This window comes from Mesoplodon bidens (genome assembly GCF_964165515.1).
Source record: "Mesoplodon bidens genome assembly, chromosome: 18".
In the NCBI taxonomy this organism is placed as follows: Eukaryota; Metazoa; Chordata; class Mammalia; order Artiodactyla; family Ziphiidae; genus Mesoplodon; species Mesoplodon bidens.
In genome coordinates, this window is record NC_138175.1 from 19,619,106 (window position 1) to 19,645,728 (window position 26,623).

General features: G+C 41.6%; 1 protein-coding gene across 3 annotated transcripts in view; it reads right to left on the reverse strand.

Annotated features, from left to right (window-relative positions):
• Positions 1-1,158: 1,158 nt before the first annotated feature.
• CTCF (CCCTC-binding factor) overlaps positions 1,159-26,623 on the reverse strand; it is a 49,281-nt gene continuing 23,816 nt past the window's right edge. For 2 of the 3 annotated variants that reach the window (XM_081215782.1, XM_081215783.1), the window contains 10 exons: positions 20,924-21,713; positions 20,392-20,562; positions 17,529-17,662; positions 14,053-14,173; positions 13,314-13,463; positions 9,172-9,332; positions 8,214-8,396; positions 7,320-7,455; positions 3,803-3,964; positions 1,159-2,647 (listed from right to left, as the gene is read on the reverse strand). In XM_081215782.1, the coding sequence (XP_081071908.1) occupies positions 2,463-2,647; positions 3,803-3,964; positions 7,320-7,455; positions 8,214-8,396; positions 9,172-9,332; positions 13,314-13,463; positions 14,053-14,173; positions 17,529-17,662; positions 20,392-20,562; positions 20,924-21,704 (2,184 nt within the window). In that variant the 5' untranslated portion in view covers positions 21,705-21,713 and the 3' untranslated portion in view covers positions 1,159-2,462. The remainder of the gene's footprint in view (positions 2,648-3,802; positions 3,965-7,319; positions 7,456-8,213; positions 8,397-9,171; positions 9,333-13,313; positions 13,464-14,052; positions 14,174-17,528; positions 17,663-20,391; positions 20,563-20,923; positions 21,714-26,623) is intronic. The other variant, XM_081215784.1, reaches the window with a different exon arrangement.

Consider the following 26,623-nt stretch of genomic DNA (forward strand, 5'->3'; position numbering starts at 1 on the left):
AACAGAAACAGAATCACGGACGTAGAGAACAGACTGGTGGTGGTGGTTGCCAAGTGGGAGGGGGGATGGAGGGGGGATGGGGGAGGGATGGAGTGGGAGGTTGAGGTTAGCTGAGGTAAGCTTTTATGTATAGAATGGATAAACAACAAGGTTCTACTGTATAACACAGAGAACTATATTTAATATTGTATGACAGGGCTCTTCCCTGGCGGTGCAGTGGATAAGACTCTGTGCTCCCGATGCAGGGGGCCCAGGTTTGATCCCTGGTCTGGGAACTAGATCCCACATGCATGCTGCAACAAAGAGTTTGCATGCCACAACTAAGGAGCCCGCCTGCCACAACTATAGACCCGGTGCAACCAAATAAATAAATTAAAAATTTAAAAAAAATCCTATGATAAACCATAATGGAAAGTAGTATTAAATAAAAAAAGAATGTATATATAACTTAATCAACATCACTGTACAGCAGTAATTAGCACTGTAAATACTTCAATAAAAAATTTTTTTTAAAAAACCAAAAAACCTATAATTAGTGGCCAAAGCTTTCACCTAAAAGGGGCTTGCCAAAGGAATCTACCCAGAAATGGCCAACAGCAGCAAGACGGTATTACACTAATGCATAAACTTCCTAACATACTCCCTTTCCATCCTGCTTCCTAGGTGCTAACAAGCAGCTGTGCTCTCTCCCCACAGCCTGGTGGTGGCACATCTGTCTCCCTTTCAAATGAACTTCTCTAGGGAAGACTGGGCCCAGCTTCTCTCTGTTCCCCTGCCCTTGGCAGAGCTCAGTGTATTTTGATCCCAGCTCTCCTTGAGCTGAGATCTCGAGGCCAAAGATTCCCACCAGCCCCTTCTCCTCTAAGCTCTGTGGCCCACCTGCTCTACCACAGGAAACCAGCTCTTCAGTTGGATCATGGGGCTGGCAGCTGTATACACTCACCTCTCTACTCACATACCACTTTTGGGGTGTTGAAACTTGCAGCAGGATCCACTCAATATTCCATCACCTGCCAAGATCATCTCTCATTTGCTAGAGAGGAAGTGGTCATCCTGGAAACATAGCTTGCGTCTGAAAGGCGAGGAGGCCTGCACTGCCTGAGGCTACACAGACCCCTCTGGGCCCCTCGTTAGGCAGGAATCACACAAGTCGGAGTGTTTGGAGCACTTGTTAATCCGTTATGATTTATTAGCTGTACAGCAGTAGATCCTCCTCCCCAGCTTTCAACCCCATTACATATTTTATTACAGGTCTCATGTTGGCGTCCTAAAATAATGAAAAATATCACACAGTACAGCTAAGTACAAAATGCATCAACCTAGAGTCTGATAGCTAACTGATGGCTCTCTTAAAAGCAATACACAGAAGAAAAAAGTGTTTGAAATCAGCAAGACTGAGGCTCTCTAAAAAACACATTTTAAACATGTGACAGTTCATGTGCAAGAATCACTTTTTAGTTGGTTTTGCTTCACATTATTATTTTTTGAAGATTCAAAGTTTAAATTACTGACCTAGTGAAATTTTCTGGCCCAGCTTTTAAGAGCTGCTGTGACCCACTCCTAATCACCCTTCTGCTTTAACAGAGGATTTATAAAACACAAAATTCAGCTACAAACAAAGCAAAGAAAATGTAGATGGGAAATCATAACAAAGTTAATTGTACAAGGTTCAAATGCTGGCTCCATGGGCTGGAAAATCATGATCTTCCATATGGGTGTCCGTCACTAGCGGGCAGCAGTCTGGGTGCCGTTCTGCTACGTGATTGTGATCCAATTCCTTGTCAACATTTACATACTACAGTCTGTGGAAACTTAATTTGCAAGTAATTAAAATGCTGGGTTTTCTTACACTGCACTTCTTTTCAACCTCTTAATTAATGGAAAAGATTAAAATGTAAAAAAAGTTATTTACAAGCTTGACAATACCAGAAACTTTGCCAAGAAAGAGGCAAAGTCTTCAGGACAAAAACCAATCGTAGCATGCCATACTACTGGTGTGCAACTGACTCCAAGCAAAGAGAGTCAGGGCAAAGCAAAAGCAAAAACCAGTTTAAAAGTCTAAGTCCTTCCCAAGTCTGCATTTACAATTAAAAACTCTCCTGGGAAGAAGACCATAGAACTCTGGGAAACCCAGTGGTGGTTTCTGGAGTGGTTTACCATAGCAAGAGAGAGGGTTCAATGTCTATTTCCATCTAAGAAAACCAGTTAGGCGTCAACACTGTCCTCAGCACTTCACAGTAAACCCTCAGGGACTCAGAACATTCCATGATTTGCTAACATCAAACAGCAAGTTCTAGTTAAATCACATTTTTCTAACATCATCCTTGAAGTTTTAGTTCTCAGTATGTTTGGTAAAATGATGCTTTTCCCAAAGCCAAAAGAAGAAAGAAGGGAGAAAAATTAAGATGCGGGCCGTTTAAACACAGCCCAGAGCAGTCCTGGCAACGAGCGAGGCCCCGCCATCACCGGTCCATCATGCTGAGGATCATCTCGGGCGTGAGGTCTCCGTTGGGGGCGTCTGTGGCAGCTGGCTGGGGCTCCTCTTCCTCCCCCTCCGCGGGCTCTGCGTCTGGCTCTTTTTTGACTTCAACTATAATGTTCTCAATTGCACCTGTATTCTGGTCTTCAACCTGAATAATGGCTGTTGCTGGCAAAAAGGATCATGAACAAAACAAATGCTCCATTAAAGCCCCCAAGGATTGCAAGGGTCTTTTCAGACTCGACACTAAATGAATGTCAGCAACACAGGAAAGCCTTAGATCCGATACAGAGAAAGTCAATCAAAAAGACCTAATAACCTAAAATGCGGCCATACACAAAGCCCCACTAGTCTAGATACTATCAAAGAACAAAATGTTGACACTCCTCTTCATATGACTCCCAAATTGCATATTAAAAAACTTAGTTTTCCTTTATGTCATAAATTTGGGCTTCATAATAGTGTGTGTCAGACAGGAAAAAATGCAGATGGTGTGGGACTAGGAATACTTCAGAGTGTGGGATGTAGGTCCGTTTTAGAGATGACCCACCTATAGCAAAGAACCTGACATTTTTGAGTCTGAAGTTCTCCCAACACCCAGGGCCCTCCCGCCAGTTCACTCACTCAAATGTGTGTAGGCAAAATAGTTCCCGGGATCTTTAGAGTCAACGACCCCTCTGCAATAAGACATCTGGACACGGGGCTCAGGGAGCATGTTAAAAAAACAGATGAAACCCTGTATTTGTTAAAGGAAGAAAAAAAACTGCCAGCTTTTAGGAGATTCATGAATAGAACACAGACCTGAGACCCTGCAGAGCCTGCTGTCACAAGGGCCACGTCCAGTACAGGACTGCTACGTGGTATGACGTGGAGGGTGAACACCTCCTTTGTGTCCTCTCATAAATCAGGAGGCCAGCAATAGAATCCACAGGCCTGGATTTCTTAGGAGGGACAGTGTCAGCTCAGAAATTGCCTTTTCCTTCTATCTTTTAAATTTTGGCTGTTTTACATTCATTACCACGTCAATTTTGCCAGCTGACTATGACTCTGGTTGTTTTGTAAAACCCTCCCACATTAACAGTACCCACATTGTAGAACATAAGTACCCTTCTACTCTGGATTTTCTCTTATTGAAACCTAACAGGCCTCTAGAGATGTTCCTCAGTAAAAACCAAAAAATTGCTGCCTGAGAGTTTGTTCCCAGTGTGACCTTAACTTGTTCTCATGGCTCAGTTCCCATCTACCCAAAGAATAAGGACCTGTCTGGCTTCCCCATGTGTTAGGAGAGGACGCCAGCCTGCTGTGCTGAGACGGTCAACTTACGCTGGGTCTGTTTGGGTTGGTTGGTTCTGCCAGGGGGGCGTCCTCTCCGCTTCTTGGCAGGTGGTGGGGCTGGGGTCACAGGCTGAGGCTCCGGCTCGGGCTCAATCTCCACGGCAGGCTCCTCCTCATCCTCATTGTCATCCAGGTCTGGCTCAGCATTTTCTTCTCATGAAATCAGGAAGAAGAGGTAGTGGGGCAAGGAGAAGAGTGGTGGAAGAAAAAATAACACAAATAATCACATATTCTGTGAAGTCTAGTTACGTATTTATTTTCAACGTTAAAAGCCCATTTAAAAAATGCTTTCACTGGAATTTTTGTTATCAGTGTTAACAGAGTAAACTGGTATTGATGCAGAATAAGCAAATCAACCCAAATACTATTATTCATATTTTATGTGGACTGGATATTACTTTTTTCTATCAGCTTTAGATATCAGAATATTGAGTTTTGAATTCTTAGAGGCAACTCCACAGTATGCCAGTTATATTAAAAAACCCCACAAATGGTGTTCTCAGTTGAAAATGAAACAAATGTTCCCTCTACCTACTACACAAGGATAAAGCAGGACACTAAGCCTCAGATGGAGCCCTGAAGAGTGGTGGACGGTGTGCATGCATGTCTGTGTGTATGAAGTTCTTGAAGCACCGTAACGTCCTATTTAGTAGGAAAAGCATAAGGCCAAGTTTTGGGATTTAAGTTAATTCCCAGCTGTTCCAAACCCAACAGGTCATTCTTAACTCCCTTACCTTCTCCCGAATGCCATTATCACATAAAAGGAGAGGGAACTACTATAGAAAAAACACTGACGAGGAGCCTGATAATATGGTTTTGAGTCTCAGATCTCTTAAGTGTGTGACCTGGGACCATGACCACACTGAACCTCAGCTTCCTTGCGTAATCTCTAAAGCACTCCCAAGGATCACAAGGATTGAGATACTGCCTGTAATCATGCTCTGTAACTTACATTCAACTACATAATCACAGTTGATTTTTACACTGTATGTCACAGTTTAAAAATTCTCCATTATTCCATTTAGGCTTCATTAAATAAGAGATATTACCCTCATTTTATAGAAACAGAGAGAAGCTAAGTGATTTGTAAGGCACAACTAACCACAGTTTGGGGCTGTTCTGCTGCCCACACCTATAGGCAACCAAAGAGTTCTTGCTACCCCTCCCCCACTGCCAAGGCACAAAATGTACCCCGTCTGCCTTCCTCCAAGGAATGCAGGTTACAAGCACATTCTCTTTCTCTAGCACCAAATGTTTAAATTTAGAAGTCTGTGGGTAAATGCCTGATCTTCAGGAAAAAATGCCTTATTTGCCAAGTGACTGAAATCCTAAGTGAAAATGTGGGGAACGTACTGGTACGTGGCAGAGTGTCAAGGACGACGACACGCTTTCCTGCTGGACTTATTCAAGCCCCCTATTGCCTAAGTTGGCCCAATGCCTAGGAAATTAAACAAATTCAGTCAGAATTGGGGGAAAAAGCACACAAAGAAGGTTAATAGGGTCAAAGGCTTATTGGCTGGGAGAGATTTTGGCAAAAAGCCTTGAAAATAGCAGTAGCCTCTGCTGGTCAATTTCTGCTGATGGCCAACAGGCAGAACTTCTGGGAGGGAACAAATATGACTGTGTGGCCTTCACCAGCCCAGAAATTCTGGGATAAAGAGACACTAGGTATGAGGTCCAAAACCAAACACTGTGCTGTACAAACCAGCAGTGCAGAAGACAAAGGGAGGAACTGCAGAAACCTATTAGGAACCGTCAATAAACTCTGCAGGTGAAAGATGCTTCTGGTAAAGTACAATTAGAGAGTAGAGCTGGTCTTGTTGGGAGATGAACCACAGAAATGAACAGGGAAGAACCATGAGAAAAAAAGGTATGGGACAATGTCTGTGAGTAGGAGGCTCTGCAACAAAGAGCAACTACATGTATCCTGAAGCTCAAGGTTATCTGTGGATCTCTGCTGGTACTTGAGGCCCTCTGACATTTCCTGGCACCTCCCAACAGTCCACTCAATTTCTTAGCCAAACAAAGGGATCCCACAAAATTCTCAGTAGAGAGTGATGCGCTTTTATAAAAATTAAGCAAAGTGACATTTTTAAAAGAGGCATTCACTTAAAACCGAGTGAATGAAGATATTGCTTAAAATAGATTTTTCTACTAAAAAAGGCAGCAAAAAATAAACTCCTCTTATGCTTAGATGAATATTCTCCCAGAAACAGTTAAAGTTCTGAATAGAAAAGTGAAGTCTTTATTAAGATAAAAAAACAAAAGGGACTTTGTTATAGATTTAAGTATTAAAAACCTAGTACTGGGGCTTTCCTGGTGGCGCAGTGGTTGACAGTCTGCCTGCCGATGCAGGGGACACGGGTTCGTGCCCCGGTCCGGGAGGATCCCACATGCCGCGGAGCGGCTGGGCCCGTGAGCCATGGCCGCTGAGCCTGTGCGTCCGGAGCCTGTGCTCCGCAATGGGAGAGGCCACAACAGTGAGAGGCCCGTGTGCCGCAAAAAAAAAGAAAAAAAAAAACAAACCTAGTACTTTCATGAACAAATTTTATAATAAAACCAATAAAGTAACATAAGTTCTTTAATACATTTTCAGAAATTTCATTTCCTTCCCCGCTATTTCTACTGACAAGCAATGTAGAAGACAAAATGAGAACTCTTTAGAAATACATTAGGCATCATCTATAAGTGCATTCTCCAAAACAAAACCCCTCTACATCCTTTTCCACAAAAACCTTACATCTTTAAGTCACAGATGTGACTTCTTAACTGGCTGCCAGTAGCCCAAGTATCCACATTATAAAACCTAACACTACGGAATAAGTTTGTATAATCAAACGTGATTCCTACATTACCAACATCTTTGTTTGCCACCCCTTTCATGAATCTAGCACCACAATGCATATACTTTCTGTCTGGATTTCATGACTAATACCACAAAGAACATCAATGGTAGGAAAATAGGCAAAGTTTTAAATTATAAATGGAGAGATTAAGGTAGGAAGAGAAAGGCTGACCTTCATGGATTTGATCAACACATCTCAAGGCTAGGCTGACACAGGCAGTCAAACCAGAAGTTGGTCAGGATGCTTAAGCAACCTTCTTCATGTCCATTAGATTCACTGCTCAAATCTAGACCAGCTTCCTAAATGTAAAAGCTATGAACATAGAAAAGAAACTCTGCTGGCCTTAGAATATCACTAATCTGAGTAAATTGAGTAAAGATATTAATTTTGCTTCAGGTTTAACTGAACATAACATATAATATCTTATCAAGCAATGGAATGCCATGAGGAAAAAAAAAAAAGAAAAAAAAAGAAAATTTGCTCCAGGAATAAACTAACTGCTGTTGTAAATATATACACACATCAGGAAGATTAGAGGTTTAAAGGAAGTATGAGAGACTGGCTTATCTCTGTATCCCAGCATGTCCATATGTAAATACACTGGAAACTCTGCACCAAAACCTGCCATGTATAACTAACTCAAGAAACAAGTTACTTACCACTGTCAGAGGAGTCTTCCTTTTTAGAGCGCATCTTTCTTTTCCTTCCACGTTTACTCTTCTTCGTTTCTCCTCCATTTTCCCCTTCTACACCATCTGGACCAGCACAATTATCAGCATGTCTTGCCATGGTATTCTAACAAAAGGAACAAAACCCTCTTTCACATTACTAAAAAAGGTAAAATTAAAATTGGAAGTTCTCTTTTAGTTTAATTAAAAAAAAAACGAGGGGGCGGCAGGGGGAATCCTATTAAGTCTCAATGTTCTAGTATCTGCTAAATGTGTCCTGAACATACTCTCCCCATTCAGAGGAAATGGTCTCCATCTGGAGGGAGCAGAGAGAGAGACAAGGGTGGGCAAGAGAGGAGAGTTGCTCAGAAGGTGAGGTTGGGTCCTCTGACAATCAGACCAACCTCCCTGTCCTGTGCAGACCTGACAAACATGGCCCTAAGTGAAGATTCAGGACAGAACTGTTAAAAAAAAAAAGTACTGAGTTTCCAGGACTTCCCTGGTGGTCCAGTGGCTAAGATTCCACACTCCCAAAACAGGGGGCCTGGGTTCGATCCCTGGTCAGGGAACTAGATCCCACATGCCACAACTAAGAGTTCACATGATGCACCTAAAGAGCCCACATGCTGCAACAAAGATCCTGCAGGCCACAACTAAGACCCGGTGTGGCCAAATAAATAAATAAAAACATACTGAGTTCCCCATCAGTGGAAGGGTTCACACATGGACAGAAAACCTCGAGGTGGGGATGACTGACCCTTTTCCAAATGACAGTTCATCTCTATATTTATAACCTCAGTGGAAACAGCTGCCCTGCTTTGCAGTGGAAGCTCAAGAACGTGGTATCAAGAACTGTAAGACAGGAAGTAAAGTTCTGACTCTTACCCGGCGTGTAAATGTCTTCCCACACTTAGAACAGACGAAGGCCGCGGGGACAAAGTTGGGGTCATGATAGCGTTTGAAGTGCATGTCAAGGAGCTGTTTCTGGCGGAAGGTCTTGTCGCAGTGGCTGCAGGCATAAGGCTTCTCCCCGGTGTGGGTGCGCTTATGCATGATCATGTGCCTCTCCTGAAAGAAAGTGGGGTGGGGGAAGGTCTCAGACCCTGTCCTAGGGCTGCTACCCCAGCCACCATCTGTGTGCATGTAGCTGACAAGACCTTTCTCTCCCAAGGGTCTAGGCTCAAAACTGCTTATTGAGAGGATAAAGTTAACCATACTGGGGTACAAAACTGCTCCCCCAAATCCTAGCACAGATACACTCACTCCTGCTGGGCTGCTTCTGTAGATCACTCCCAAGCATCAGGCCCCAGGACCAGATTGTTCCCTTCTCTCAAGTCCTGGACTTACTTCCCATGGTTTTGAGAAAAGCTAGCAGTCTGCCTGGAGGGGGTGGAGGGTAGGGGAAGGTGTGACTGAATAAAACTGTCAGTTGGAACCAGACATGATACAATCGAGAAGCAGGACCTTCGGTGACAATCTCATAAACCACAGTTTGAAAATATTATCCTTAAAAATAGTCACCATACAAGGTACATAAAAACACTCTGATAAAACCTAACAATAGGGGCTTCCCTGGTGGCGTAGTGGTTGAGAGTCTGCCTGCCGATGCAGGGGACGCGGGTTCGTGCCCTGGTCCGGGAAGATCCCACATGCCGCGGAGCAGCTGGGCCCGTGAGCCATGGCCGCTGAGCCTGCGCGTCCGGAGCCTGTGCTCCGCAATGGGAGAGGCCACAACGGTGAGAGGCCCGTGTACCCCCAAAAAAACAAAAAAAAAAAACCACCAACAAAAAAAACCCTAACAATAATGGGACATCAACCGTTTTCTAACTATGAAGGGCTCTACCTGTCTGCAAGCGTAATCACACTGATCACACTTAAAGCGCTTCTCGTTCTTGTGTGACTTCTGGTGCTGGATGAGGGCATAGCGCTCATGAAACACAGCATCGCAGTATCGGCATTTCTTGCCCTGCTCAATGTAGGAATGCTGCTTTCGTAAGTGGACACCTGAAAGCAAAATGCAAAGCGCAGTCCAACTTGTGAAAACACAAACAAGCATTTCAAAGAGTTAAGAATACATTTCTTTCTGCTTCTTAAAATAATTACTCTGGCTGCTATACAGAAAATGAATAAAAAGAGTAACAGATGTGGGGAGACTAGTTGAGACGTTGAAACTGGATAGGTGAAAGAAGGTGGTGGTTTGGATAAAGGAGATGGCAGTGGGTACAGAGGGAAGGAGAAGAACTGATGAGAGACCTAAAAAGTTGAATCAACAGGATTGAGTGACTGGCCAGAGAGTGAGGAAGAGAAAGGTGGGTATAAGGAATGACCTCTAGGTTTCTGGCTTGGAAAACTGAGCAGATGGCGGGGCCATTTACTGAGACAAGGAATAGTGGAACAGGGCTGAAGCCCAAGCTGTGTTTATCTCTGGGGCGAGGGGATAAAGGGGTTTTAGACCTTCAGTTTTGGACATGTTGAAGTTGTAATGCCAATGATATCAAGTAGGAATAGGGATGGCAAGGAATAGATGGTTACATAAGCCTAAATCAAAGGATAGATTTGGAGTAGGATTTGAGTTAGACCAAGAGAACTGATGAAATCACTAAGGCAAAGAAAGAAAAAGAGTATGGGTCATGCCTTAAGAAACCTAACAGTTAAGGCCAGTGAGAGGAAAAAGGATTAAAACAAGAGAAGGTTGAGAAGGAACAGTCAGAGAAATCAGAAAAAAACCAACAGGATGTAGTGCCATGAAAGCCAAAGGAAGACAGTGTTTTAAGGAGGAGGGTGCAGCCCGCTATGAATAATGATGCTAAGAGATCAAGGCAGATGGGGAGTTGAACGTCCCCTACTTCTGCAATGTGGGGTCATTGGTGATCTTAGTCAGAGTCACTTTATAGAGTGATGGGTATAAGCCAGATGGGAAGGAAACTAGAAGCTGAGGAAGAGAGGACTGTGAGGGATATAACTCTTCATGAGCATTGGCTAGGAAGGAAATAAGAGTTAAACCTAGAAGGGAAAGACTTTTAAAAAAGACAAGAGAGATGTAAACACATTTAGAGTTGAGGCAAAAGATTAAGGAGTGAGAACATGAAAATGAAGGTAAAGGTGCAATACCTGACCTCGGAAAGGCTGCCAAGAACACAGGAGAGTGGGATCAGGGCAAAGGGACAGGCCACAGACAAGAAGAGTGACACAAACTCTCTAGTAGCAGATGGGGAAAGAGGATGAATGCAGGTAGGTTTACACATCTGATAACAGAAAATGTGAAGTTTCAACCTGTTGTCTTTATTTTTTTGTGAAGTAGGAAAAGAGGTTACATACTGAGACCAGGGAAGCAAAGAGAAAAGGGAAGGAAGATTAGAGGTTTAAAGAAAGTTAACAATGATTTATCCTACTCTGTCATGGAACCTCCCACATCACAGGCACCCAAACATTTGTGGAATGAATGAATGAATGGACAAACTCACTGAGGAGAATGGGAGCACAACTGATGAGGACAAACAGCTGGATTACTCAGGAACCCAGCTGCGTTTGGGATCATGAATTTATGGTGCTACCAATCTGCTCAATCAAGGTGATATCACAACAAACTTAAAGAGGGCCAATTCTGGGGAATGGAAATAAGGTAGGGGAAAGGGATGGCTCACTTTTAACTCTCTACACATGTTCACTACATGAAGGCCTTTTATACACACATATATCATTCCAAATAATTTTTAGGCCTCAACTTTCCCCTTCTGGTCCTCAAATAGAGACTTAATAGTTAAAGACTTTCTTTCATACATTCTTATTAAATACTTACAATAATGATTCTATAAAGTAGGAATTATTCTTATACATCAGTTAAAAAAAAAAAAAGACTTAGAGGGGCTTCCCTGGTGGCGCAGTGGTTGAGAATCTGCCTGCCGATGCAGGGGATACGGGTTCGTGCCCCATTCCAGGAAGATCCCACATGCCGCGGAGCGGCTGGGCCCGTGAGCCATGGCCGCTGAGCCTGCACGTCCAGAGCCTGTGCTCCGCAATGGGAGAGGCCACAACAGTGAGAGGCCCGCGTACCGCAAAAAAACACAAACAAACAAACAAACAAAGACTTAGAGCAGTAAGTATTTGAAGGTGAATCTTGACTCTGGTAGGTCTGTCACGATTCTCCATGCTTTCCTGTGTCCCAAAGTGATGAATCTTAATTATTGCATATTAGTGTGAAATCAGACCTGCTTTGGGGAACACAAACTTGTTTGGGAATAGTTTTGGGAGATAACTATTATTTGACAGCTCCCAGGCAATTAAGTGCCTCATAAAGAGCTCGTTATGCAGGGTCTAAGAGGTATCATTCAAGTATAAAACACTCAAGGTTTTTATCCGCATCATGAAAGTGAATAACTTAAAAAAAAATTGAATAATTCAAACAGTGGCCTAACAGCTCACACACTGCCAGGAGATATTACTGGTTTAGGTTTTAGTTTCTATACAGCGAGAACAGTAAAACTCTTTCATTTACCTGAGGACAGTACCTCTTAAGTTTTTTTAACGAAGCCCTTTCAAGAGCAGAGTAGGATGAACACATGAGCCACTGGATCTTATGTGGAGCCCAAAGTCCTCTACTTCAAGCTCACAGTTTCATCTTAAAAACGTTAGTCAGTCTACAGTTTGTTCAATATAGTCATATTAACGTAAAAATGTTTTAAGACACCAGCTCAATTGTATAACTTTACTCAAAACCTTCTGAGTATAACCAATGCTGCAGAAAGACAGGCCAAGTTTACGCTGTGGCTCAGTATGATCCTGATATGACCTGGGTACATATGTACTCCCCTGTGTGAGAAACAGCTCTAGAGGGTTCAAGAGAACTCAAGTCCAGCTTTGCCACTCATAAGCTGTGTTGTGTAGCTTTGGTCAAGACACCTGTTCATCATCTATAAAGCTAGAATATACCTTGATGACTTCATATGGTAGTTGTGAAGATCAAATGAGTAAAGAAGTAAAATAAAAGTAAAAGAAAACCTGGAAAGTAATTTATCTAAGTTTATATTATTATTATTATTCAGGGAGCAATGAATTTTTGATAGAGAACAGACTGGGGCAATATTTTTTTATCTCTTTTAAATAATAAAAACAAAGGGATAAATCCAGATGACCTTATCTTTAAGAATATGGGTCATAGTATGGGACTTCCCTGGTGGTGCAGTGGTTAAGAATCTGCATGCATGCCAATGCAGGGGACTTGGTTCGAGCCCTGGTCCGGGAAGATCCCACATGCCGCAGAGCAACTAAGCCCGTGAGCCATAACTACTGAGCCTGCGCTCTAGAGCCCACAAGCCACAACTACTGAGCGTGCATGCCACAACTACTGAAGCCCGCATGCCTAGAGCCTGTGCTCCGCAACAAGAGAGGCCACTGCAATTAGGAGCCCACGCACCGCAACAAAGAGTAACCCCCGCTTGCTGCAACTAGAAAAAGCCTGTGCGCAGCAATGAAGATGCAACGCAGCCATAAATAAATGAATAAATAGATAAATTTATTTAAAAAAAAAGAATATGGGTCATACTAAAATTTCTACCACCAAACTCTGCCTCTATATAAACTCTAGCTTAATTACACACAGAAATATAGCTATCACCAAACCAATAAAACAGTCCCATTACCTAGAGAAGTACAAATATTGTGGGAAAAAACCTGAAGTGAACTGACCTTAGTTCGAATCATACTATGTCACTTCCCTATTTGGGGGCTTTAATTATACTGCTTTCTCTCGTTATAGCTGCCATTAATTTATAGATGAGCTATAGTCAGGAAAGAATCTTGTAGCCTAGCTTCAGTAAGAGAAAGAAGACAGAAGAAAGTATCACTAGCACCTAAGCAATGACTTTTATTAAACAGCAGGCCATTCACATTCACAAAACTTATATGAAGGAAGTAATCTGTGATCTCCATCATTTTCACAAATTTGTCAAAATATATTTCTCATTTGCCACTAGTTAATTTACTTACCCAAATCACTTTTTCGGGCTATGACAGTGTCACAGTGGGGACAGTGAAATTTGGCCACATTTTCTGTGTGCTTCTGTAAAATGTGCATCTTCATGGTACCACTTTGGGTAAACCGTGCATGACAAATGTAACATTCATAAGGTTTTTCCCCTTAAAAGGAAATACAAAATGAACAACTTAGATGAAATAACTGAATACTATCACTTAATTGGAGGGTAATCCAGGTGGCAGATGTGCTAATCCACAGAGAATCTACAGTTCTTAATCTAGGAAGGATGAGGCTCAGGCCCACTGCCTGGCTCATGCCTATCTTCAGAGATGGAAAAGAAGTCCCAAGCTATGGCCACCACCTCTGCTTTGCCCAGCTCTGCCACGGAGTCCTTCACATTTTAGTAAGAGTAGTTCCTACAGCAGTACTTACCTTTGGGGGAAAGCAGACGGGATGACAGGAGGACCTGCAAGATTTTCTTTTTAGGAAAAGAGAGTACTTTGGAAAACTGACGAGTTGGGTTACTTACGTAACCTACCCAGACTTCTTCTAACAGTAAAAACTTCCCATTCTCCAATGTATATTCAGAGCAATGAACTCCAAAGATATGCCAGAGAAGCATTTGTCAATTTATACTACTCTCATGCCAGCTTCCATTCGGGTAACTAACAGGGGCATGTGGTGGTTCACAGGGTCCCACGGGATCCACTAAAAAGTGGTTCATTAATACGAGGAAGGGAGAAATCCTACCTGAATGGGTTCTCATGTGCCTTTTCAGCTTGTATGTGTCCCTGCTGGCATAACTGCATAAGCTGCACTGGAAAGGACGCTCTCCAGTGTGAGAGCGAATGTGACGTTTTAATTTGCTGACCTGAAACACAAAAGCAACCGAACCTCTTAAACTTTCGTTAACATAGATTGTTAACATGAATACTGTGGGTCAGGCACAAAAGCTTATATTTTGGACACTGCAGTTTATAATACAGAAGAAGTCTAAAAGACAGTATTTCTTCCTCCTCATTATTTGTAACTGTTGCCTCTCACCTCTCAAATCCCTATCATAATCCAAGGGAAGAGGGTAAAATGGATAGGGGCATAGATGAGTCAAGATGGGCTATTATTAACTGTTAGGCTGGGTGACAGGTACATGGAGGTGTATTATACTAGTCTATCTACTTCTATGTATGTTTGAAATTTTCCATAATAGTTTAAAAATAATCCATGCTTATTTATGGATCAATTTTCTAGCAGATTTTGAATCCAAGTTAATAAATGCATTTTAATTCCCTTAAGTCTCTCTTCCTATCATCAGCACTTCCCTGACAGGCCAGGTGCCAAGGGCCTCTCACCTTCCTCACTATGGACTTATGCTTTTCATCTTTCATTAAGTACCTTTCCAACAGAACAGTGACTTTCAAACTTGACTCTAAGAAGTGTTTTGAACACTAATGTTTCCTTTGAAAAATTTAAAAAGTGTTCCAATTTTTACATTAAAATCTCCCTGTACTTCCAAGTACTATATAGTAAAATTCCACACACTGTAAGGCTAAAGAATGGTCCCAACAGCATTACTGAATAATTCTTTCCAAAACTTGCCTATTTATCATATATTAAATTCCTATATACACAAGGATCTATTCTTTTTCAACAAACTATGTTTATTCCTGCTCCAATATCACACTGTCTTGTGCCAATAGCACAAGCCCCTCATTCTTTTTGTTTTTTAAATTTATTCATTTATTTATGGCTGCGTTGGGTCCTCATTGCTGCGTGCGGGCTTTCTCTAGTTGTGGTGAGTGGGGGCTACTTTTCGTTGCGGTGTGCAGGCTTCTCATTGCGGTGGCTTCTCTTGTGGAGCATGGGCTCTAGGTGCACAGGCTTCAGTAGTTGTGGCACGTGGGCTCAGTAGTTGTGGCTCACAGGCTCTAGAGCGCAGGCTCAGTAGTTGTGGCGCATGGGCTTAGTTGCTCCACGGCATGTGGGATCTCCCCAGACCAGGGCTCAAACCCGTGTCCCCTGCACTGGCAGGCGGATTCTTAATCACTGAGCCACCAGGGAAGCCCAAGCCCCTCATTCGTTTTTCAAAATTTTCTTAGTCATTCATATTTACTCTTCCAGTTGAAATTTATAATCAACCTGAAATGCGTATTTATTTGTGTCCTTTGGGAAATTTTGAGATGTTTTCTTCTTACGGGTAGGTATCAGATGTTTTTTGCTGTTCAGTTTATCCCTAGATCATTTTATTGCTGTTAAGAGTTTGAATCTGTTTCCTACTATTGATATTGTATAAATAAGTCACTGATTCTTGTGTATTTATCTTGGATCTGACCACCCAAATGAACTCTAACTGCTTTAGGTTTTTCAGCCAATACTCTTGAATTTTCTATGTAAGCAAATATGTCTGCAAGACATGACAGTTTTGTCTTTCCATTTATAATTCATTTATTATTTTATACTATTAGCTAGGATTTCCAATACAATGTTGAAATGTTAACAGTAGGAATGGAAATCTTGTTCCAAAGTTTAATGGGAATACTTCCAGTGTTTCAGAGTTAATTAGGCTGGGTTTACTATAGGTTTCCAGTATATACTTCTTATAATAATTTTTTTTTTTTTTTTTTTTTTTGGCTGCATTGGGTCTTCGTTGCTGCACGGGCTTTCTCTAGTTGCACTGAGCAGGGGCTGCTCTTTGTTGCAGTGTGCGGGCTTAGTTGCTCCACGGCATGTGGGATCTCCCCGGACCAGGGCTGAACCAGTGTTCCCTGCATTGGTGGGCAGATTCTTAACCACTGCACCACCATGGAAGTCCCTAAAGATATTTTTTTCTATTCTTGACTTGCTAGAACTCCAAACAGTAATAAGTATTAAATTTTATGATTTTTCAATAACCTATAGAAATGATATGGTTTTTCTTTAATCTCTCAGTGTAGTACACACCAATAATATCCTAATGCTGAATTATTCTTGCATTTTAGATACATTCTATTTAGTAATCACTTATTTTTAAATCTATTACCAAATTTGGTTTGTTAATTCACTTAGAATTTTGGCTTTTCTGTGACAAACAGAAACAGTTTTCTTTTTGGAAGTATCCTTATCCAGTTTTGGTAAGAGGGTAGCCTCAAATAATAAAGGTGATATATATATATATATATATATAAATAAAAGAAAGCAAGCAAGCTAGCTAGCTAGCTAGCTGCTGGGCCTTAGTTGCAGCACGTAGGATCTTAGTTGCAGCACACAGGACCTTCATTATGGCATGCAGGATCTTTTAGTTGCAGCATGTGCGATCTTTTAGTTGAGGCATGTGGGATCTAGTTCCCTCACCAGGGATGGAGACCGGGCCCCCTGCATTGGGAGCACAGAATCTTAGCCACTGGAGCACTAAGGAAGTCCCTAAAATCTTCCATTTTGAAGTGCTCTTGGTATAGTTACTCATTTCTTTGAAGTTTGGTAGAACTTGCCTGTAATAATTTGTGGATCAGTGCTCTTTTTTTTTTAGATGATTTTTAAAAAATTAATTGATTATATTTTGGCTGCGTCGGGTCTTCATTGCTGCGCATGGGTTTCCTCTAACTGTGGCGAGCGAGGGCTACTCTTCGTTGTAGTGCGCGGGCTTCTCATTGCGGTGGCTTCTCTTATTGCGGAGCATAGGCTCTACATGCGTGGGCTTCAGTAGCTGCAGCACGTGGGCCCTAGAGTGCCCAGGCTTCAATAGTTGTGGCGTGTGGGCTCTAGAGCACAGGCTCAGTAGTTGTGGCGCATGGGCGTAGTTGCTCCAAGGCATGTGGGGTTGTGGTGGGGTCTTCCTGAACCAGGGCTCGAACCCGTGTCCCCTGCATTGGCAGGCAGGTTCTTAACCACTGTGCCACCAGGGAAGTTCCTACTGCTCCTTTTTGTTTTTGTTTTTGTTTTTTTTGGTTGCAGGTCTTAGTTGCGGCATGCATGTGGGATCTAGTTCTCTGACCAGGGATCGAACCTGGGCCCCCTGCACTGGGAGCGCTGAGCCTTATGCACCATGCCACCAGGGAAGTCCCGTTAGTGTTCCTTTTTTAATGGGAAAACCTTTCACACTCATTACAGTTTTTTTTTTTTTTTGGTGGTGGGGAGTGGGAGTGTAGTAATCTAGCAAGATTTTCTATCTTGTATTAAGTCAGTATGAGGACAGTTCATACTGGAATCATGATCTTCTTCAGAGAGGAACCAACAAGGAGCTGAATACTCACTTCTACACTGGCGTAATCGCACATGGAACACTTAAATGGCTTCTCATGGGTGTGTTTGTAACGACGATGCCGCACCAATTCTCCACTAGTCACAAAGGCCATGTCGCAGTCTGGGCACTTGTGAGGACGAGTACCTAGAGAAAGGAGGGTATAACAGAAAGACAAGATCAAGGGCACAGTTAATTACAGAGTTCAATGTGTGACACAACTGCTACATGAGGTTGGACCCTGGTCATCTCATCAACCCTCCCTGAGAGTAGCTCCAAAAGCTATGGGTGAGCCCAGCTGACTTTACAACACTAACCCCAAAATATTATAAACACATGCCAAACATTTAGTTTCTCTTAATTATCCATTTGAGTATGCTGCCTTTGAATACAAAATATTTTTTATCCCTATTTTGTGAATATTCTGGTCACTATGGATTAAAGGTTAACAGAAACACCATTCTGTTTCAACCCTTCTAAAAAATATACAGCATCTTTAAACCTCAATTTTTATCAAGTACAGGCCACAGAATAAATAGTTATTTGACTCAAGATCCTTTTGCACATCAAATCTTACTGTTAATATGATTATACATACAGGGCCATTTGGCTGTCCATATTGACCCACTTTTTCTTTAAAAAAAATACAAATATAATAACATGTTTTCTATATAAATTTGGTTTGATAAGGTATTCTAGAGATTTATCAAAGGCTTTATAAAGTAGTATTGCCTTTTATGTTATGTGATTTAAACAGATCATTTTCAAACATCAGTATCTAATATTCTGTGATCTGAAAGTCAAATCATGGAATATTTAAATATTTTTATGAACTAATAATATACCCTCTATATTTCTTGTTTTGATTTTTCTTTCACTGAGATAATCTTACCATTTTTAATATGTCTTCCCATAGTAGCCCCATAACATAACATCACTTTAGTAGATCTTCTCTAGCCACTTTATATTCTGAACACTGCACTGAAAATATCATGCCCAGGTAATAATGATAATAAGGAGATAAAGCTGACAGTAGAACACAGTGCTACCTTCATAGGTTATTATTTAGAAACTAGGGACTATCTGTAATTGTGGGCTGTGGATAAGGGGTGAACAGCAAGGTAATCTCAAACACCAAAATCAAAGGCTACCTTTGAGAATGGAATTAAGAAGAGTCACAATGTAATGAATGGGTCCAGCCATCTGCAGAAATGATTCTCCCAGAGATTGAGAAAACTCTGGAGAGGGAAATGTGATTGGATATGATAGTAACTAGAAAATTCCAAAGAATGTTCATTTGCTCCATTTGCTTCTTTACTACCACTGAGGATTAAGAGTGAAGGATAAAGTTCTTATCTATGAAAAATGTATAGTCTGGTGGTACAAACAGGTAAGTAAAACAACGACTAACAAGAGAAGGAAAGCAACATTCATTTCTATTAGGATGAGGTAAGTTGAAAACAAAGAATTTCCAATGTTTACCTCGTATTATCTAGGGGAGAGAAAGAGGCCTGCCTCTGGTAGACGTAAGCACGGCAATTAGGAAAGAAGTGGACACTGCTGTGGGACAGAAGTTTTCATCGGGTTGACCCACATGACTGCCTATGTCCCTCTGCTCAAGGTCCATAGCTCACCAAGTCACCCTTCAATTGCTACAGCATCCTGTAGCAATTAGGCAAGGGCGCCCCCTAGAATGCAATACGACTGCATCTAGAAAATAAAAAGGTATATTCCTTGGCATAAACTGATTTTCTAATATGAATCTGACTCTTTTGAGGATTTGGTTAGTATGAATTAGTCCTGCCAAATCATTCCTGAATAACCAGACAGACTGAATTTCTTATTTTCAAAGCTGAGGACTAAACCATAACATGCAGTGCCCACATCAAGGCACTCCCGTTCTGGCAAGTCCTATAATGGGGCCAGCTGCTTTCATCTAGTCATATGCCCTTTCCCTAGGGTTTCAAAGTACCAAATAAAACATATTATTATCAAGTGTCTGGGTAGAAACTAGGTAGTTGGTGAAAAGTGACCAAGTCACATTAGCAAATATACTAATGCACAGCATACTACTGCTCACTGGCCAAGCCCTACTTGATCACATTCATCAGACAACCAGCACATCAAATAAAAAACAAGAATCATCATATAAAATGAGGTGGAGAATCTGGATAGAGGAAGCTATTCTGCATGAAGAACTAGGTGAAAGAAGTTTCTATTAGCACTTGCAGCCAAACGCCAACACCGAAGTATAAAGAGCCCAGAAGAGAGTCTAAAGAGAGCTTTAGCCCATAGTCTCTCCTCTTTAGTGACCCCAGAACATGACCACAGCCAACATGAAGCTAATATTAGAGTATGTGTGGACCATGAATGAATAAATGTTTGAATTGCTGGAATGGTGCCTTAAATTTTCCATTCTGGGATTATGAATTATCTTCTTTGAGGTAAAACAACCAGAAACTATAGTTTTTACAAAGGTAGGATTTCATTTCTCTCTCTAATGTTCTTCCTCATAGTGCCTGGCAATTACTGCCTGGGAATTTAAGGTGGGTTAGTTTTTGTCATTGTTGTTAAAACCTTAGCAACACAGTGGTGATACCTTTGGGAAATATTATAGGTTAACTACCACAGAAAATCTTTTTCTGAATCACCATCCTTATAAAATTTAGATTATTTTCCACTAAACTTTCTTTACATTTGCCTATAACTAAGTCCATCTGCTTACAATAAATCAAGATCACAAAGAGGTAACCATAAAAAAGAACAAAAAAATCTTCCCATTCTTATTCCCACTGGAATCAGCTTAGATGGTATTTAAAACCCAAGTTTAAACCTTTGCTATGCTGTAGCCCCCAACATTCTTAACCAGCACCCACCTGTGTGTGTGTTAAGGTGATTCCTCAGAAGGGTGACTGTCCTGAATGCCCTGCCACAGAGATGGCACTTGTGTGGTCTCTCATCAGTGTGACTTTTCATGTGCCGATCCAAATTTGAACGCCGTGGACATGTGTAACTGCAAAGCTCACACTGGAATGTCTTCTTTACACCTATGTGCAAAATAAAACACTTACTTGTTGCAGGGTTTCAAAGTGTTAAGATTAATCCTAATCTTAAACTTCCACAGATATATTTCATTAGCCTTTTATAACTAAAGCCAACTAAGTCACATTGAGTTATAATTATCTCATGCCACTAATAGATTTACTTCTTTCTCTTCAGGACTTAAAAAGTACTCAATCTGAAAAAAAAAAAGAAGTACTCAATCTGGAAAAACTTCTTTTAGACTGGCGCCCACATCACAATCTTTAAAATAAATCCATTTAATGTAAAATAACCTGCATAGGCACTGTGTTATGTTCTTTATCCCAAAAAGGTTTTATGAGAGTATAATGGATAAACTCATTTTACCTTTCTTTTTAATTTTTGTTGGTTTTGGAGGCTTCATGTTACCAACCACTTTCTCTGCGTTAACCTCTGACAGCAGACCCTCCTGCTGCTCTTCCTCAAAATCGTACACAGACACATCCACATCTTTGCCCTCCTCCGTGTAACGCAGTTTGCTCTTTTTGGTTTTCTTTGTTTTTTTGGCTGGTGGTTGATAGTCTGGGTCCTTTTGCCAACTAGGATCTTCCTGAGGTGGAAGTTCCCCTTGCTCTAGCGTCTCCACCTCTCCATTGGCCCCCACTTTTACCACTTGAAACCCTTCAGGCAAAGGTAAGGTGTGACATATCATGGGTTCACTTTCTGCAAGGCCCTCTTTAGACACTTCATTCTCATAAGCCCCCTGAAGTTCTTCTACTGAAGTGGTAGCAACAGGTACAGTCACGGGAACGGGTACTTGCACAAGCTGAAGCTCTCCTATGTTTATAGGCTGTTCCTCCATATTTACAACCTGCAAGGTTATAATCTGGGTATCGTCTACAGCAGCCTCTGCTTCTGGAGCAACTGCACCCTCCATTACTTCAGTCTTCATCTGAAGAAGGGTAGGATCCAGCTGTTCCATCATTACCATCTGTACACTGCTATTGACATCCTGGACCACCTCACCCCCATCAGTCTGGTTCTGGGGTAGGTGGCAAGCGTCCTCTTCTTGGCCCCCTTCCCGGCGTCTCTGGTAAGTCTTTCTCTCCTTTCCTTTAATGAAAGTTTCAGACTCTTCCACAATGGCTTCAACCGCCTCACCTTCCATTTCCCCTTCCTTTATTAAGGGAGAACACAGATTATTATATAAAATAAAATTTGCCTAATTGAAAACATATACATTTTAAACAAAAAAGACCCCTGATGAATGAATTAGGCACCAGTGGTTGTTAATATTACAGAAAGACACAACAGATATTTACCTCCTGATGGAAGAATGGAATCCCACCTATGAAGCAGTCTTGTCAAACAAAACAAAAAAATCTGAAACGAATCAAGCCTCTAGATCCAACTACCAATTAACAGGAAACTGGTGACAGACGATATTAAATTACACTACAGGGATGAAATTCAGACTGAAGGAAACTGCAGGAATAACTACCCAGTTTCTTCTGCAAATAAATCACCAGGAGAAAAAAAAAAATGGGAAGGGTAGAGGGAGAACCTACAGATCAGTGGTTCTCAACCTGGGGTGACTATGACTCCAAGAGACATCTGGCAAGGCCTGGACACATTTCTGGTTGTCACTACTGCGGCAGGTGTGCTACCAGTATCTAGTAGATGCTCTGGCAGAGGCCAGAGATGTTACTAAACATCCTGCTACGCACAGGTCAGTCCTCCACAACAAAGAATTATTGGTCCCCAAACGTCAATAGTGCAGAGGTTGAGAAACTCTGATATAGACAAAAGAGGCCTAAGAGATACAGCCATCACAGTGTATGGATCTTGTTTGGATTCTGATTCAAACCAACAAATGGTTTAAAAATTGCCACGAGGACTTCCCTGGTGGCACAGTGGATAAGAATCCACCTGCCAATGCAGGGGACACAAGATTTGATCCCTGGTCTGGGAAGACCCCACATTCTGCGGAGCAACTAAGCCCATGCACCACAACTACTGAGCCTACGCTCTAGAGCCTGTGCTCTGCAACAAGAAGCCCGCACATCACAACAAAGAGTAGCCCCCGCTCGTAGCAACGAAGACCCAACGCAGCCAAAAATAAAGAAATAAATTTATTTAAAAAAAAAAGCCACAAGACAATGAGATTCAACTCTGACTGGATATTTGTTATTAAAGAGTTATTCACAAAACTGGTTTAAATCTTACACATTTCTTACATCTGGCAGAGGACCTCACTGTTTTTAGCTAAATTCTCCCTTAGAAAACAAGCCACCAGAGTTCTTTTTGGAGCCAAAATCAGAACTTGGATCCAGACTCCAATAGTCCTGCTTGTAGCTACACACACCGCTACCTCCTGTCTCATAGCATCAACTTGACATTCATGTATCTCTCTTATCTATAAAACCATGAGTTCCTTGAGGACAGAGACCATGAAAACAAGTAGTTTTTACTCTTGAGCACTATGCCCAGGTTGGTAAGAACAAAATAAATGCTAACTGAATACATAATAGAAAACAGAAAAAAAAATCAGTTTTTTTCTGATTCACAGTTTCTGGCTCTAATGTCTTGTGAGTGCTGAGAGTACCCAGATACCTAAGAATAAAATGAGTTTGATCAATTATGTAACTCATATCAATAATCTGACTTAAGAAAACTGACAAATATATAAAAGGTTAATTCAAAATTAAAATTTCAAGTGTTTTGTATTCTTGCCCTCATCTCAAACAAAGCTTTTGCTACTTCTATTAGAGACACGTTTCTTCAATTCAAGTACCTTAACACCATCCATACTAGCAGTCAGAGAAGGCTCCCTAAGTCAGGACCACCTGTAAAGCAGTACAAAGACTAAAACTATGCAGGCCCGGTCCTGCATTCTAGGAGTTATTGTCTAACAAAAAAGACAGAATAAGTACAATGGCTCAAGGTAAAAGTGGTAGGTTTGGAGAACCCTACATAACCAGGTGTGAGATCAAGATGGGCAGGATATTTAAAGACAGCATGGTGTGTGTGCACACACAAATTCTGCAGGGGAGGGGGTCCCTACGTAGAAAAAATATATGACGGAATTGGTTATGAGAAAGAATAAAAGAGTTCAAGAATAAAAGACTTAAAAAGCACAGGATAGAGGAAAGGGTAGAAAGAGATAGGAGAAAGATGTATTGGTTCTGGCCATAGATTGGATGGTCTTGAATGACAAAATATTAAGACTATACTCATTTGGCTATCAATGGGAAATCACATATGCTTTCTTTCTTTCCTTTTTTAAATTTTATTTATTTTATTTTTGGCCTCACTGGGTCTTTGCTGCTGCATGTGGGCTTTCTCTAGTTGCAGCGAGTGGAGGCTACTCTTCATTGCGATGCATGGGCTTCTCATTGCGGTGGCTTCTCTTGTTGCAGAGCACGGGCTCTAGGCATGCGGGCTTCAGTAGTTGCGGTGCACGGGCTTAGTTGCTCCGCGGCATGTGGGATATTCCTGGACCAGGGCTCGAACCCACGTCACCTGCATTGGCAGGGGGATTCTTAACCACTGTGCCACCAGGGAAGTCCCACATATGCTTTCTGAGCAGGGGAAATTAAGATTTACTTGGTTCATAAAGAATAGTGCTTGATTTCTTCAACAAAGTGTATCCGTATTTTTGCAAAAGGGAAAGATGCATGATACATATAATGCCCTCTGGCTTTCAAGGCCCTTCAGTATCTGACCCCAGATAACCTATTCAGATTCATGACTTGTTGGTTTTTAGCCATTACTTTTCCCTGTATGTGTCTGCTGATAAAACAATCACACTACTATGCACTTAAAATTTTTCTCAAAATGATCCATTTCCCCAGTTGGCTTGTTAAAGCTCTTTGAGGGCAAAAGCCAGGCTTGAAGCAACCTACATATTTGGACAGATTCAGCAAACCTCACCATCTGCATGGAACGAAAACCAAGGCTAATGGAAAACCTTGTGAGTTGTTGGGTTGTCCTGATTTGTTCTGCCATTACCTGCTTTCATTAGTCCCTTATTCTCAACAACCAAGAGTATATACTATTGATACAACGCTCAATGCAAAGATCTCTTACTATCTTTTCCATTACCAGCGAGGACATATATAACAAAATGTTACCGCAGAACATGAGGGTCAAGGGACATTTGTGAAGTGCTTTTTATAATTTGCCTGTAAATAAAAAATGTCTGCGCATCAATGTGCTAGCATTTTTATAAGATCTTATTTATATTTCTGATCATGAAAGACTACTTGAGCCATGATCCTAACTATAATTACTTTTATATAACCAATACTGTTCAGATGGATTTGTCTCAGGACAGGAATGTTCTGTACTGGTACTATCCAATAGAAACATAATGGAAGCCACAAAAGTGAGCGACATATGTACCATTAAAAAATTTTCAGGGACTTCCCTGGTGGCACAAGCGGTTAAGAATCCGCCTACCAATGCAGGGGACACGCGTTTGATCCCTGGTCCGGGAAGATCCCACATGCTGTGGAGCAACTAAGCCCGTGCACCACAACTACTGAACCTGCACTCTTGAGCCTGCGAGCCACAACTACTGAGCCCGCGTGCCACAACTACTGAAGCCCACGCGCCTAGAGCCCGTGCTCCGCAACAAGAGAAACCACTGCAATGAGAAGCCCACGCACCACAATGGACAGTAGCCCCCTCTCGACACAACTAGAGAAAGCCAGTAAGCAGCAACAAAGACCCAACACAGCCAAAAATAAAAACAAATTAAAAAAAATAATAAAATAAAAATAAAAATTTCCAGTAGCCATATTTAACAAGTAAAGAAACAGGTGAAATTAATTTTAGTAATCTATTTTATTTAACCCAGTATGTCCAAAATATTATCATTTCAAGATGAAATCAATATAAAAAATTGAGGTATTATATATTCTTTCTTCATAAGCCTCTGCAATCTGGTACATATTTTATAGTACACCTCAATCTGAACTAGTCACACTGTAAGTTCTCAACAGCCACATGTGGTTAAGGGCTACTGTATTGGACAGCACAGTTTATACCTCTGTTATTCAAAGTATGATCTGAGGACCATCAGCGTTGGCTTAACTTTGGAACTTGTTAGAAACATAGAACTTCAGGCTCCACCCTTGACCCACAGAATCAGAATTTGCAATTTAGCAGATCCCTAAGTGGTGTCATATATTAAAGTTTGAGATGTACTACTTTATACCATTACTCTTCTCACATTTTTTTTTTTTTTTTTTCTTTTTGTGGTATGCGGGCCTCTCACTGTTGTGGCCTCTCCCGTTGCGGAGCACAGGCTCCGGATGCGCAGGCCCAGCGGCCATGGCTCACGGGCCCAGCCGCTCCGCGGCATATGGGATCCTCCCAGACCGGGGCACGAACCCGTATCCCCTGCATCGGCAGGCGGACTCTCAACCACTGCGCCACCAGGGAGGCCCCTCACATTTTTTTTTAAAAAGCATTTTCCAGGCCATGAAGGTCTGAAATTAGTACCCCAGCAAAGATGATAACTTCAATGTTGGAGTTAGGAACAGAGAAAAAGCCCCATCCACCTTGGAAACAGTCTTGGAAAAGTATCAAAGGACAAAGAACAAAAAATTCACAAGCTGTAAATGCTAATGCTAGCCCTGCCACAGAATCACTACATAATCCCAGGCTATTTAGATATCCTCAATAATAAAACCGGTAGAGGGACTTCCCTGGTGGCGCAGTAGTTAAGAATCCGCCTTCCAATGCAGGGGATGTGGGTTCGGTCCCTGGTCAGGGAACTAGATCTCACATGCATGCTGCAACTAAGAGTTCGCATGCCACAACTCAGGAGCCCATGAGCCACAACTAAGGAATCTGAGAGCCTCAACTAAGTAGGCTGCCTGCCAAAACTAAGACCTGGTGCAACCAAAATAAATTTTAAAAAACAAACAAACAAAAAACAGTGGAGGAAAAACATTTAATCTCTGAGCTCTGCGACATTTTGTAGCACACAACAATTTGAAGAACACAAAAAAATCCATGTTGTCTCTGCCATGAATTTGAGAACTTAAAATATTAGAAATTGCTTTTAATAACCAAGTA